At 31.2% G+C, this 14,405-nt stretch overlaps 1 protein-coding gene across 3 annotated transcripts; it reads left to right on the top strand.

Moving 5' to 3' along the window:
- LOC109350243 (probable calcium-binding protein CML21) lies at positions 8,939–12,939 on the top strand. 3 transcript variants are annotated; one of them, XM_019591435.1, is made up of 6 exons: positions 8,973–9,218; positions 9,980–10,228; positions 10,545–10,747; positions 11,344–11,518; positions 12,626–12,736; positions 12,794–12,939. In XM_019591435.1, the coding sequence occupies exons 2-5, from the start codon at positions 10,030–10,032 to the stop codon at positions 12,730–12,732; spliced, it is 684 nt and encodes a 227-aa protein (XP_019446980.1). In that variant the 5' UTR covers positions 8,973–9,218; positions 9,980–10,029; the 3' UTR covers positions 12,733–12,736; positions 12,794–12,939. The 3 variants fall into 3 exon arrangements, with proteins under 3 accessions (XP_019446979.1, XP_019446980.1, XP_019446978.1); XM_019591434.1 differs by having other exon boundaries at positions 8,939–9,020; positions 12,626–12,939; XM_019591433.1 differs by having other exon boundaries at positions 12,626–12,939.

The raw sequence follows: 14,405 nt of genomic DNA, 5'->3' as shown, positions 1-14,405 counted from the left end.
TTATATATAGTATAGATAGATATAGATATAGATAAAATTAGAAGTTATAAAATATGAAATAAATGTTTAGTAGTATAAGTATATATAAAGATGAAAGTATAACTTATACAATAAAATTAGAAGTTATAAAATATGAAATAGGAAAATCCAAAATAACTTCATGAAAGTTAGGTTAAGTTTTTCCTTTATTAAGTAGTATAACCATGCAATTTATAATTAATATATTTGAAGTGGTTATATAGGATTATATGGTTTTTTTAAATTAAATTTTTGAAGGGCAAAATAGGAATATCTAAATTATGCCATGGTGGTGGTTACACCATGTTTTGGCTTTATATATAGTATAGATATATGAGAAATAAGTGGAAGAGGTGATGAGAGAGAAATGATAAATTTTATATGACTTTTAATTTTCATTATTATTGTCGGTTGGATTTGAAAAAATGAATGGATGAGATTGATTATAACTAGTTAATTTAATTTAAAAATGAATGGATAAGTTTCATCATTATTGTGTGTGTGGAAATTTAGTTTATACATGCTAGTAGGGATGACAATATAGGCTTGATCCGATGGGCCAGCCTGTTTGGATTGATATTGTTAGCGGGCCAGGTTGAGAATTTTAGCTCAAAACCTCATATTCAACCTGGTTTAAAAGCCCGTTTTTAGATGGGTCACAAAGGGTCGATCTAGGCTGGCAGACCAACGTTAAATGAAAGCAAAACAAAGATACGACTGTTATTAGTGCAATGTCTCCCACATGTAATCTTCTCATTAATATGCAACACAAGGTTGGCAACAATTGTTTTGGAAATTAAATTTCTTAAAACAATTTATCGCCACTCATGTAGTTTGATGGCTTAAACATAGGCTTGGGTCATTGTTTAATGGCACAACACCAATTGCAAAAATAATAATCAAACCTTATCTTATCTCTCTTAGTTACAGAATTGTAGACTTGACTTTATGGATGTGTCGAATGAGAATAAGGAACACTAGGAATCACTTTCTGAAAATCTCAATGAGTTATAATTAATGTATCTCTGGATCTATAAATAAAATTATAGAAAATAAAAAATATTCACCATCAAATTTGTTCTTCTCATTCCTTAAGAAAAAATATGTATTTTTCTTTGTAAGACATTTGTATTTCTACACATATAATGGTATATGTAAAGTATTTTACCGTCAAATTCAACAAAAGATGTAAACAATGTAAAAATTTAAAATAGCGCACACCACATACATTTTAGGGAACGAGGGATTAGGGATATGGGGAAAGTGATACACAATATAAGTAAATGTTAGGGTATTGGACTGTTTATTTTAATTAAATGTAATATAATAATCACATAAATAATATGTACTCGTAGGCTAGGGTACTACAATATCACTGCACGCCTGTATGTATTATGAGTGTTTTAAAAAATTTATTTGTAAAACTTGCGGATACTCATTTATGACTCATACATGTATTTGTGCTCGTATGAATTTTACTCAAGGATATCAGATTTTTATCATCCCTATTTGTGTTCTTCAATAAATACATTTATTATCTGAAAAAGGTTTCCCATTTTAATTTTAATAAAAATCAAATCTGTTATTTTAGATGGTTACTGATTTATTTTACAAAAAAAACTTTATTTTAATTCAAAATTTATTTTATAATAACTTTATCTCCTTTTATTTAATTCTTTTAAAATATTATACTTTTAATAAATTTATATAATTATGACTTGAAAGCTTTCATTAGCATTTTTTTTTTCCATAAACACCATTAGTTAGTTCTTCCACATTGTTACACTTTAATATTTTCATATTTGAATAATTTCTTTAACTATAATCTTTTTTTAAAGATGTTTCAAACTTTAACCTAAATTCAACATACTATAACATTCAAATATCCATAAAATCATCCAATAAGTTTTCAACACCAACTATGTTACCTATTTTGACGTGATATTACAAAAAATAAGAGTATAATATATATGCATTGACAGTGTAAAGATTTATACACAGTTAATACATTATCTGCTATTCATTTGGAATATTTTCTTGAAAAGTCGATCATAATTGAAAATAAACGGTAGATAATACAATGACAGTATAAAAGAATCATGTTAATGCATACATCTTTTTCTCCAAAAGTAATATTGGAGCACTTATGAAAATGGAAGTTGGTGGATGAAAAATATTCACTTAAAATTATTTGTTTCATAGGTAGGTAAAAAACATGGATACTTTAGTATTAAAAGTGTGTTGGTGTCACATTTAAGCCAATTTAAGGAATGTTTTAAACCATATTCCTAGGAATTTGATGTCATGAATGTGATGGTAGTATATAAGTGGTTACATTTTCATATTTAATTTATGTTTGGTTTATAGAAAACATTCTTGAAAATGTGATTTAAAAGCTTACATTTTTAGAAATTTTTCATGCTAAAAATTGCAACCATGCTCACCTAAAATTAGATATGAAAATTTAATCTCTCTCCACTATAACTTCTCATCTTTAATTTGATTTTGGGTTTTAATAGTTGATGGGAAAAAAAGATAATTTGAATGAGTATTATATTTATGCCCAGTTAGTGTAAAGATTTATATATATCAATGTATTATCTATTATTCATTTGTATTATTTTTTAAAAGTTAATAATAAGAGTGTAAAATCTATACACTGACAGTGTAAAAATTTATACACATGTACCATATCATTTACTATTCATTTGGATTATTTTTTTGAAAAATCGATCATAACTAAACATCAATGATAGATGATGGAATGAGAGTGTATAAAATTCATATACAACTAATACATACATCTTTTTCTTTACTAATAATTAAATATGAATGATAGATGATATACTAACAATGTATAAAAAATTTACACAAGGAAAATATACAATTTCATCTCATCATTCAGTAATATTTGATGTTGAAAATTGAGAAAAAGCCATGTGCAAGTAATAAATAGAGTGCTATGAGTCACTAGGAATATTCTAAGACTAAAGTGATAATCTAACCATGGTAAAATATATACACTGACAGTGTAAATATTTGTACACATGCACTTCATCATCTACCGTTCATTTGGATTACCTTTTTTGAAAAGTCATCAATAATAAAAAATCAATTATGATAATATAATGACAATGTATAAAACTTATACGCTGTCGGTGCTTACATCTTTTTCTTTAATCTAATTTATGGTGGATGAATATGATAGACATGAAAATCATCAACTTGAGTCATTCCTCGTAAATATAAGTAGGTAGATGAATGACACCTATTGCTTATTTCTGAAGCACATCTATTCTTTCACAAAAGTGTGTCACTTCATATGTCACTGCTTATAATTTGTTGAAAAAAATATTTTTTAATTAAAAATGTAATAACTCAGTATTTTTTTATGATAAATTATAAGTAGTAATACATGAAATGATACATTTTTTAGGACAACAAATATTCATTTTTAGTATTGAAATTTGCCCCCATATGCACCACAACAACAAACACATTTATTTCTATAGGTTTTTGGAATTTGTTTCCATTTTTCTTATTCTTATGATTTGCCCCTTAATTTGGTACAAGAATACAAATGATAAAAATATCCGACTTGTAGGTACCTGTCAAAATACATGTAATATGTATCTGCAAAAATAGCTTATGAATGAGAATGAGTGTCATAATACACATCCGATGAGTAGTCGTATATATATTTTAATAAAATATTTTATAGTTTATTATTATTATTATTTTAACATTATATTTTGTTTATTTTATTATTATTTCATAATAAATTTTAGTGATTAGACTATAATCATAAAATTATCTTACACATATCATATTACGTAGTAATTATTTCTAAGTTTTGATTATTATAAAATATATAAAAATATAATTGAAATTGAAAATTTGTTGGGTACCCACGAATACCTGCAACTCATAAATAATATAGATATGGGTACGAGTATGTATTACACGTGTCCGCCCGACCGTCATGCCATTCCTACACCATAATTGTTTTTATAGGCTTTGTGATTTGTTCATGTATTAAATTGGAAACACCATCTTCCTTCAAACTATAATTTTTGATCTCTTATTATTCTACTTTTTTATCTTTCTAATACTCCTTTCTGTAGGATATTTCAAGTAGTGATGTCCGTGGTCAGTTTAGATTGATTTTTAGGCAAAAAATCATTCGATCTAATCAAAAAATTAATTTGCACTTCAGTCAGATATATTTATATTAAGACATTTAATCCAGATTTTATATATGGTTTCTAATCAGTTTGGATTGGTTTTTTTTATAAAGCATGACACATACACTTTAAAACTCATAAATATGAAAAAATATTAAATGTAATATACTTTAAAGTAACAAATTTATATATATTCATGTTAATATTGTCAAAATATTATAACATACATAATTTCACAAGTACACAACCTTGTTCTAAACATCATGTTAATGTAAACAAATAAAGGATTATGTATAAATTAAAAAATTATATTCATACCAAGATGTTATTATTCAAAGAAAGAATAATCAATTTGACAAAATGGACAATTGACAGTGATTTCTTTTTCATTGTGATTATATTGTATATCATAAGAAAACGAAGTTAACAACTTAATTATATTTATCAAAATAAATATCATCTCTATAATGTAAACATTTTACCTATATGTGGGAATATATTATATTACTTAGTGAGCATATATTTTTTAGTCACATCAAATGAACATTACTTAATCTACCATATGACTAATTAATTGTTGAATTTGATTTCTAACTTGTATAAAATATTATTGAACTGAAGTTTTAAACACTTAAACACATAATTTTGTTTGTTCATATTCCTAATAAGCTAAATTAATTTGGTATGATTTGGATCGGTTTGGTTCCTAGAGTTGGAACCAAATACTGAAACGAACCGATCCTTTATAAAGCATCAGTTTGTGGTTTCAGTTTATTGTGGACTGAATAAGTGTATCGTATCTATAGTTGATGAAGAGTTTCTTTGATATATTTAAGTATGGAGTTTCATATTAAATATGAGTGATGAGTGTAAGAGTTTATAAGTAATAAAGATATATGAAATCATTGCCTTAAGATCTTGGATCAAGATGTGATATCTCACTTATGAGTGAGTCTTTGTACTCCCATAACTCAGTGACAATGAGAGTTTCTAGAGGTTCGAGACTCCTAGATCACAGTTTCTTTATTGTTTTTTAAGATAAAAGTGCATAGAACCTCCATAAATGTTATGCATTTTCCAAGTAGGCTCCATGAATTATTTTATCTTCCTAATTACCACTTAAACTTTATTTGCTGGTGAAATTGGTTCATGTATAAAAATAATATTAAATTACTAATAGGCTCACAAGGAAACTACTGACATCAGACTCAAAACAATAACAACTGTTTCACCACTACAACAATGTATGTGAGTTAGTATAGATGGATGGAAGAAATTGTCATTAAAATACAAATTGGTTGAGAATAAAATAATAGGTTTTTTTATGCAATTCCCCCTTTAAAGTTAAATATTGTTTTTCTAAGATTAAGTTAATATACAAAAATATATATGTTCTCCCGCTCTATCATAGGAGGGGTGAGCCGAGTTGGAAGGCCTTACTCGGGTCTTCGAGTGTGAGAGGATGGGTCTTCTGGATGGAGCTCGCTGGGCTGGAAAGCTTGATGTGACGATGCCCTCTAGGGGACTTCGCTCATGTTGGTGGGCGGAAGCCTGAGACGCTTGGAGTATGTTCGGGCTCGTCGGGGAGATACATGAAAAAGTGCTATGATGATCAAGTCAGTAGGTGACCAAAGGAGGCGATCCATAATTCATAGCATGCATAAATATGACACTCAAGATATTAGAGAGTATGGTTAGAAATTGAGGGACCAATGTCCGAGTGTATATGAGATATATGAGAGAGTCAAGAGTAGCCTCTCATGAGTTGTGTCTTTAGTGGTTTTGTATGTGTGTCTTCTTGAGGGGGGGGGGGCTCTGTTGGATGTTGTTGACATGGCCGACCATTTGCGCCTGTCTACCTATCTCTGGCAGAGCTAAGGGCTGCTTTATGCATGTCGGGCGGCTTAGTGAGGTCGTACTCTATTCATAATTGACTTCTTGCATGCGATAGGCTGTGGTAGTCGTAGTATAGGCCTGCATTTTCCATGGTGGAAAGGGTTAGGTGAGAGTTGCAGGTGGCATGTGGCAGATGCTAACAACGCGTCAGGTGGATGACATAAGTGTGTCTTTGTACTAGTATGGAGTGGCGTCTAGGTGACGATACTGTTTCGCGGGCCTAGTCGATTGGTTGGACTGACAAGTCCTGGTGACACAGGGCATTGCCATGTGCCCTAGCTCGACCTTTATTGAGTAGTCCAATCTGGTCAATGGACATCCGTTTGACTGGGGTGGAACAACATATTTTCCTATAAAATTAACATATAGATTTTATATAACATATCTATGTATCAGTACTAGGATCCACTATCAATTATGTCACATGTATGCCACCTTTTTATGTGAGACTGATGTGGGCAAAGAAAATCAACTCTAATTAAAGGATCAATGAAGCATTATGACAAGTCATGACGATCCTAATTGAATCGAAGGAAGATGACTTGAAATCAAGAGTGGTGTATTGCCTTGAAGAAATAAAGAACCTTGGTTGACATGATCTTGTCATAGGACATGTTGTCCATGGAGCATGGAACACAACCTAGTCGTGTATCAATAGACTTTTCAATTTTCTTGCATTAATTATTATAGAGTGGAAAAGTATGATGAGGATTTTGAGTAAAATTCTCCCTAGCATTAGTTTTTTTCTTTTTGCATATTTTATGAATCATCAATTATTTCCTTTTGGGTTAGAGAAGAATTATTAGTTTCATCACATGAAATATTCTCCTTAACATTGCCCCACAAGATAAATGTAGAATTAGCTAACACCTATGTTGTTGTAAAAAACATGATTTCAGACAAAATGAAGGAACTAGGAAGAATGACCTTTTTAATTATATAGCAGACAGTCTGCAAGTTTGCCCTATCCATAATTTTAGAATAGACACAGTATGATATTTATATCCTTTTCGCAAACGAGCATATTTATGTCTGTCGTAATTTAAGTAGACGTTATACATACATAGACAAGACGAACAGAGAGGCCAAATTGTCAATATTGTGGAAGTATAATCATCTTTTTTGTAGTCAAAACCTTATGATATGCAATATCATAATGGGCGAATATAGAAAAACTTATGTGAAGACATATATAAGATGTCATATTTGGATACAAGCGTATTTATAATTTTTGGTACTATCATTTACAATTAAATTTTAATTAGAATCAAATTTATAATGTATTGTTAAAATTTTATTGATTATCTCTATATACATACGTCTGCACTCAAATCTTACTTTGTGTGAATACTATTGACCCTATTTATAATTTTACGAGCAATTACTAAATATATATACATAATTTTGGAAGCAAATCATTAAGTTAATTATTTTCCTATTTCATTAATGGAAAGAGCAACTTTCTCCCAAAATCATTAAATTCATTTTCCATGTTTTCTGACTCATTAATTACTTTCCTTTTATACAAGAAATATATTCATATTATTCCCAAATTTGTGTGGCCCACACGAATAAAAAAATCTAATCTCAAAATTAATTGATAAAAACTCAATAGAAATTTATATCATTCTTGAATTTGTGTGGAAGATACTTTCCAACATTTTGCTTCACATAAGCCTACCCAACCATGCGAAGAATTAGCTCTAGCCATGATAAAATATATCTTTGTCTTCATAACAACTGGAGGAAAATCAGAGTTCAATTATAATACTATATTAAAGTTTTATCTCAAAATTAATCGACAATATAAGGGTGAATTGCACTCAAATATTTTGAGTTTTAGTGAAATTACACAAAACATTCTTTTTTTTTTTGTCCTTACGCAAACCACTTCTAATTTTGTACATACATTACATATACTCCCCCTACATATTAATAAGGGTATCCCTCACTTTTTGGTAAGAAACTAATCACTTTTGTGATGAGTGACTGCCTTTCACAACATATGTTATTATCAGGAATCAAACTTTTGATCTTTTGGTCGTTCTGGGTACCTAGCGGGGTCTTGCAATACTTGACCAACGCCTTGTATGTTTAAGAGTAATATTTCCAACAAATAACGTGTGATAAATATAATTAAGTTAAACAAAATATGATATATTATGAATACAAATCCAAATTATATAAGTCAATATGTCTTCATTATTTTTGAATTGTTACAAAATAGTATAAGAGTTATTTGGACTTGTCTACCCAATATCTCATATTTTATTTAACTTAATTACATTCATCGCATATTTTGTGTAAGGACGAAAAATGAAGGAATAATTTCAGTAAAACTCGGATATGATTATAACTTACTCATGATATAATAACATAACACCTTTCACAAAATATAATAAAATATATCTTCATATTAGAAGTTAAATTATTTTCTTCATCCACTAAAATCACAATATGTGTCATATTTAATATTTTTCTACAAAAATATTCTAAAAACAAAAAAATAAAATAAAAAGACACATATCATAATCTTAGTAGATAGATTAGATAACTTATCTCCCAATACATAAAAATTCTCTATTCTTTTCACAAAACCACCTACTCCATGGTTAGAAAACAAAACAAAAATTTGTGACGCATATAACATATCATATTTAAAGACAAACACATTATATGAGTTTTAATATTATTTTTTAAAATTAAAATATTAATATATTGTCAAAATTTTATTAGTTAGATTTCCATTTTATGTAACTCTTCCTCTTAGTTTAATATAAAACCATGTGAAGTGGAGTGACATTTGTCAAAGAAGGACATAGATGAAGAAAGAGAGAGAGAAGAATACGTGTTAGGATTAGCATAAACATAGAACACACCAAGTCCCAGATTCACTTAACAAACATCATTTTCCTATGTTTGGTATATTGTTCTATATTCAACAAACCCTTCTTTCTTTCTTACACCATTTTCTTCTTCTTTTTCTTCATTATTATTCATATTTTTTGCAACATTTTCTTCTTCACTTCTTCGATCTTCACACCCCATTTCTTCTTTTAATCTAAGGAGCTTGGAAACAAACAAATTTTCCTGCTCCTTCTTCTTTTTCTTACTCATAAGGTTTACTTTAATTTACTTCTTCTATTTGTTTAGATTACATGCAATATATTTCTGATGTTCATATTTATGTTCCTTTGCATCATCTTCTAGTTTCTTTTTTATATTAAAAATTTGATTTTTTTAATTGGGTTATTTATTTTCATGTGAATCTGATATAGTTGTATCTATTCATCATCATGTGGTATCATCTATTTTGATATTCATTATGTTGAAAGATGTTTTCATCAAGCATGTTATAGTCTTTATTCTTGACTCAATTGGACAAATAATACAATTCTAGATTAAGATTTTTGACATTATATTTACAACTTAGGACATCGCAAATTGTTTTTGGTACTACCAAGGGTCACCCGGAATCCCTTTCGGATTGCGTGACTGGCCCTTTCGGATTGCGTGACTGGCCCTTTCGGATTGCGTGACTGTCCCTTCCAATAAGTGATGCTCCCCGTAATTGAACCATTGGCCTTTTGGTCTTTCTGGAGATCTAACAGTGCCTTACTTACTAGACCAACGACTTGTTGGTTTAGGACATCATAATTCGACACTTAATATGTAGCATAGATTCTCTAGTCACTGAACATTTATGTGGTAAGGAAGGGCTCGATTTCAAGGTCATTGCTGTGGCATGAACTTTGTAATTGATTATTGCAAGGAAAAAATAATGAAATTTTATGTACAAAGTGAGACAATGAGTGAGAATTCACCACATCTTTGTGTATTAGTGGCTAAGTATTTGTAATTTTGTTACACTAACTTGGCAGGTAGCAGAGGCACCGTTTTTCCGAGTCTGATTTTGGTTTGTTGATTGGCAATGGGAGGTGTGTTAGGAAAGGGTGAATCACCCAAAAAGGTTTGGGCACCAGAAACCAAGCTTGAGGCTAAAATGGTTGAAGCAATGCAGCGAAGGGAATCTCACGGAAGTTCCGTGAAATCATTCAACACTGTGATCTTGAAATTCCCAAAAATCGATGAGAGCTTGAGGAAATGCAAAGCCATATTTGAGCAGTTTGGTAGGTTTCTACTTCAAATTTCATGGTCTTATTCAATTGGTATTTCTATTTCGTACCTACTAACATAGATCTAAAAAGGGCGGCCTAGTGCACGAGGCTTCCACTTACTGGGGTATGGGGAGAGGATATGTATGCAGTCTTACCCCGATAAGCAGGGATATTGTTTCCAGGATTTGAACCTGTTATCTCATGGTTACTAAAGTAACTAAACAACAACGTCACTGTTGCGTCAACAAGTGCATGTATACACACATTGATATATTATCTATAAACTTGTAATTGCTAAAAGGTGTGTGTTTTATGGTTTTTCTTATAGATGAGGATTCTAATGAAGCAATAGATCAAGAAGAGTTGAAAAAGTGTTTCACTAAGCTGGAAATTTCTTTTACTGAGGAGGAGATCAATGATCTTTTCGAAGCATGTGATATTAACGATGATTTAGGAATGAAGTTCAGCGAGTTTATTGTACTTCTCTGCCTTGTCTACCTTCTCAAAGATGAGCCGAAAGCCCTCCACGCTGTATCCTAGCACACGTTATTCGTGCCGTATTAATTTCATTACTATGTGATGCTATATATACACACAATATAGGGAGATATTCTTAAATCAAATTTCAAAGATAGACTAGTAACACTGCTATTTAAAGAACATGTCATGCCTTATGCCTTATGTGTTCTTTGAATTATTATACATATAAGTTTGGAAAATTTAATTTAGATTATTGTGTCTTTTTGTAGATTTTTTTGGGTACCATCAAGAGTATCCCTTACCTTATGGTTAAGGAACTAATTATTTTCGGGGTGTATGGTTGCCCCTCCCAATAAGTGTCGCTCCTAGAAATCGAACCATTGACCTTTCGATCATTCTGGGGATCTAGCAAATTACACCACTAGACCAACGTCTTATTGGTTCTTTTTGTAGATTATGTAGCCAATCATTTATTTAATTAAGTAGATGGTTGATCTAATTTGATCAATTTGTCGAAGCAATGCGATATATGAGACAGATAAACAATTTGCATGCATGCCTTCCTGTTTGCTTTGATAATCATAAGCTATGAAAAATCCATGTTTTGCTGCCTTTTCAAATTGTTCTCCGTGACTTAACTTGTCTAGAAATCAAGAATCGGGATGCCGAATCTGGAGGCGACGTTTGAGACTTTGGTTGATACATTTGTGTTCTTGGACCAGAATAAGGATGGTTATGTCAGCAAAAATGAGATGGTTGCAGCTATAAATGAGACTACGTCCGGGGAGCGTTCTTCCGGAAGAATAGCTATGAAAAGATTTGGTCAGTTGTCTCTTCCCCTACCTTACGACCTTACGCCAATACACATGTATATGAAGTTATGCTAGTATCATGCATTTTATGTTAATGTTTGAGTAAATACTTATTTCAGTCCCTCATGTTTTTCAACATTATTATTTTGGTCCCTCAAAAATTGAAAAAAACCAAGATAGTCCCCGTAAATATCAAACGAATGTCAAATTAGTCATTTTAGCATGTTTTATAACACCTAATAGGGTGTCAAATTTGACCCACATTTGAAATTTTTGGGACCATGTTGAGTTTTTTAATTTTTGAGGGACCAAACTGGTAACGGCGAAAAACACGAGGGATTGAAATGAATATTTACTCTTAATATTTTGAAATATGCTATAACATGCTTGATCAAGAAAAATGAGTGTCTCTTACTTGATCACTAACAATGAACTTCTATTGCATTTAGTCATCAAGCTAGATCATAGGACATTCCTAGGAAAATATTAGCAAAGGCAACATTTAAGCAACTCGTGGCGAATTAGGAGACTATATTCTTTCTATTGACGAGGTTGTCTGTTTATCCATTGTATTCTTCTGTTTCTAGTCAACAACAACAACCAAGCCTTTATCCCACTAGGTAGGATCGGCTAAATGGACCGAACAACGCCATAATGTTTTGTCATGAATCATGTTTATCAACAAAACATTGATCTCTAAGTCTTTCTTAATCATTCCGCTTATGGTTTTTCTTGGTCTCCCTCTGCCTCTAGGAATTGGACTAGCCTCCATTTGATCTATTCTCCTCACGGGGGCTTCTCCCAGTCTCTTCCACACATGTCCAAACTACCTAAGGCGCGACTTTACCGTCTTTTCTACAATAGGAGCTGCTTCAACTTTCTCCTTAATGCTTTCATTTCTAATCATATCTTGTCTACAGTACCCGCTCTCGAACCTTTTGTTTCTAATCATGTTAATATTTGCCATGGTCATCATCATAAGTAAAATCTAAAGATAGCCTCAAGTTTCTTCATTCTCATGTAAAAATGAAAAAATAATAATCATTACTTCACATCATTGACAACTTCAATGCTAATGTTGTCTTTGTTTTTTCGTATTCTCTTCTAACTCTTGCAGAAGAAATGGACTGGGACAAAAATGGAATGGTGAACTTCAAGGAGTTTCTTTTCGCATTTACGCGTTGGATCGGAATTGACGACATCGAGGACGATGAAAATGAATAGAGGCCTGAATCATGTCAACTAAACATCCTTGAATGCCTCTGCTTGTAGGAAAGTATTTCAGCTTAAGCAAAAAAGGCTTTTCCAGTTTTCAGTTGCAATAAAGTCCATGTTGCTATGCCTTGAATGAATTCTAATGAAACTTTTACCATATTAAAGAAATGTTACAAATTTATCTGTTAAATGCTACAATAGTAATTATATTAACTTATTTATTGCTTTTTTCACTCTGTTTCTTTATTTTTCTAAGTCTCATTTCTCTTATTATAAAAGCCTTTGTGCTTTGTACATTAGTGACATTAGTAACAGCAATAATAATCTGTTTTATTTTCTTTTTGTTATGCAACAACAATAACATTCTATTTCTAATTGTAACTTTGTTTTGACATGTTCTTCATTTTGTTGTTGTTAATGTGGCTTTGAGATGAGGAAGAGGCTAATTTGACACAAGTCCTTCATTGTTTTGATCATGTATCAATGTGTATGATGAGATTTGTGTTGAGTTGGGTATACGAAGGGTCAGTGTTTTAAATTGCGGTTGTAGTCATGATTGTGGTTACTGTTTCGGTTACTGTGATTGTGGCTGTTGTGAAGTAGATTGCAGCTGTTGTAGTGTGAATTTTTCTGTGATTGAAAAAATATTTTTTGAATTTGATGCGGTTTGATGTGGACCAAATGCGGTCCAATACGGTTGTGTTGTCGCATCATTCTGATTTGGTGTTACATCGTAATTGCGATTGTGGTGGTCATCACAACCATAATATTGTGGCTGCATCACGTGATACGGTCCACAATTTGAATCATTGTTGATGATGGAGGTATTTCTTCCAAAGAATGCATGAGGGTGGAGGTAAACTAGTTCAATATTTGATATATTATATGATCTTTCAGGCACTGAATGCATGTTCTAAACTTGCTATGGCAATGTCATGTATGATGGTCAGAAATACTTACATGGTTCACTCATTTACCATATGTAGTGTGTCTTATCATATACCAGATTTGTAACCTTCTGGTAATAATGTAAAAAGTGACAAACTAATATAAATCTCGTACCATGTCTTAGAATCATGTAACTATGAAATGACCCTTTGTGCCAACAAACTCATGTGATGCAATCAAACTGATGAGATATTCATTCTCCTTAATCAGTTTGCATATCAGATTTTCAAGTCTCACCTCGTGATTTTGGAATGTCTTCCTCTTTACACCTTTTTGTTTTACTCCATTTGTTTTTTAAACCAATTATCCATTTGCTATGTGGTGAGGCCAAGTTGGGTTGTGTTCTTGTGATGTATTTTTAAAATGCTATATGCATTTGGCAACACTCAAACTTGGTTTGGTGTGAACTTCCATCTTTTGGAAATGTTGCAACCTACATTGGTTCACTTAGATGAGCCAAATGAACTAATTTGAAATAAGTTTCTCGAGTTGATTTTAAGGTTTCTATTACTTCTCCTAATACAATGGCTTCTTCAGTCTTCTGGCATAACTAATATTTTTTTAGGTTTTCTTCCATAGTTTTCTTCTTCATCTCTCAATCTCTTCGTCGTTTGCATATGTTGCTATCATCTATCACCCATTGTTGAGTTTTGCACTTGCAACGAACCAAGTCACATACTGTACCAAAACAAATCACCAACATATCGTGAATCGGTACACGTGAACTAGTTTGT

The sequence above is a fragment of the Lupinus angustifolius genome, chromosome LG06 (assembly GCF_001865875.1).
Source record: "Lupinus angustifolius cultivar Tanjil chromosome LG06, LupAngTanjil_v1.0, whole genome shotgun sequence".
NCBI classification, from domain to species: domain Eukaryota; kingdom Viridiplantae; phylum Streptophyta; class Magnoliopsida; order Fabales; family Fabaceae; genus Lupinus; species Lupinus angustifolius.
Note: the sequence above shows the minus strand (reverse complement) of the source record. Positions and strands in the feature narration are given on the sequence as shown.